Source organism: Pinus tabuliformis, chromosome 8 (assembly GCF_031772625.1).
Source record: "Pinus tabuliformis cultivar Carrire ecotype Pingquan chromosome 8, CPIR1, whole genome shotgun sequence".
Taxonomy (NCBI): domain Eukaryota; kingdom Viridiplantae; phylum Streptophyta; class Pinopsida; order Pinales; family Pinaceae; genus Pinus; species Pinus tabuliformis.
This window is the reverse complement of record NC_142294.1, coordinates 1,481,476,437-1,481,478,183: the sequence shown is the minus strand read 5'-3', so window position 1 is coordinate 1,481,478,183 and position 1,747 is coordinate 1,481,476,437. Positions and strand designations below refer to the sequence as shown.

Sequence of the window (1,747 nt, the reverse complement as noted above, 5' to 3'; positions counted from 1 at the left end):
CATGGACTTCCAAGGTCCATCATCTCCGACAGGGATGTGAAATTCACCGGTCATTTTTGGCGAACCCTGTGGAAAAAGTTGAACACTCAGTTACAGTTCAGCTCCGCTTATCACCCACAGACCGATGGCCAAACGGAGGTTGTAAACTGGAGTTTGGGGAACTTACTTCGGAGTTTAACAGGTGAGAATTCCCGGACCTGGGACCGTGTACTAGCTCAGGCGGAATTCGCATATAACGATTCACGTAATCGCAATACTGGTTATAGCCCTTTCCAGATTTTGTACGGCATGCATCCATGAGGCGTGCATGAGTTACGGGATTTGGGGAAGCTCGAAAAACGAAGTGCTGATGGAGAAGATTTCGCTCAAGCAATGAGTAATCTACATGAGCAGGTCAAGCTGAAATTACAAGACAGCAGTAAAAAATATAAGCAGCGGGCAGATTCCAAGCGCCGGGAAGTTCAGTTCAACGTTGGGGACGAAGTCCTTGCGTATTTACGTAAGGAGCGTTTTCCAAAACGGGAGTACAACAAGTTAAAATTTAAGAAGATTGGTCCCTGTAAAGTCATTCGCAAATTTTCTGCGAACGCCTATGAGTTACAGTTGCCACCAGGGATTGGTATTTCTCCCATTTTTAATGTGGCCGATCTGTTCCCTTATGTCGCTGATCCGAAAGACGATACAGCAGCAGAGCCACCGCGGGACACCAGTTGTGAGGAAAGTTCGTGGATGAGGCAGATGCCAATGGCACCACCCCTTAAGATCGAAGGGATTCTGGACACACAGGTAGCTAAGCGCACACGCAGGAAGGAATATCTGCGGTATTTGGCCAAATGGAAGAACCGTCCGATAGAGGACAGTTCGTGGCTTAACGCGACACAGATACAGAAAGCAGGCTATTCTATCGACGACCTCATGGAACGGAGCCATGACTTTTTTCCACCCCGGGAGCCTGATGTAGGAGCATCCGACTCCGAGGAGACAGAAGGTGGTTGACTGTCTCATGGAGAGAACCAGGTTAACAAAACTTGTCATTCGTTTTAATTCTCTTTATTATTTGTTTTATTTCCTAGAAGGTCATTTAGAGACCATGGTAATTGAAAACTGTGTTTTGTTTTAAGTTTAGAAATTAGTTAACCATAAATTAGTCTTTAGTACAAGAAACTGTTACACAGTTGGAATGATTCTGGTAAACAGTTTAACTGAAACTGGGAGCAGTTACGCTACCCAGATGTAAAAATAGAGAAAAACGGACAATGAGAAATTTTTTCTCCTCGAACAGAAAAAGACAGATACATTCCTCTGAAAAGAAGCAAAAGTGTTTGTTTTAAGAACAACTGTCACATTAATGTATTGATATTGTTTCTGTAATAACATCCACTGCAAGTAGGCTATAACAGGCATACTTTAATTTACTCGGTTGATATTATTTGCTTAAGCATCCATTGTAAGTTATACACAGCAAGCACACGAATGTGATACGAAACATTGAGCACATACTGGAAGTTAAAGATAGTAAACCACAATGAGAAGAGAAGGCGCTACTACAGGGAGGTATCCCATACAGAAGAGCGGATTGACAACCAACGTTAGCATAATAAACCAGGTAACAAGCATACTAACTTAAATGCTTTTCATAAGTTATGTAAATGCTGGAAATAAAGTATACAGAAGCTTCATTTAATGTAACCCTTATGAATATATAGTTTTAATTCTTGAAGACCAGCAGCGAAAAATGGCTCCAAGG

The 1,747-nt window shown here is 42.2% G+C and overlaps 1 protein-coding gene across 1 annotated transcript; it reads left to right on the top strand.

Annotated features, from left to right (window-relative positions):
• Positions 1-372: 372 nt before the first annotated feature.
• On the top strand, positions 373-996 carry LOC149241420 (uncharacterized). The gene is made up of 2 exons (XM_089370538.1): positions 373-859; positions 962-996. The coding sequence occupies exons 1-2, from the start codon at positions 373-375 to the stop codon at positions 994-996; spliced, it is 522 nt and encodes a 173-aa protein (XP_089226664.1).
• The last annotated feature ends 751 nt before the right edge of the window (positions 997-1,747 follow it).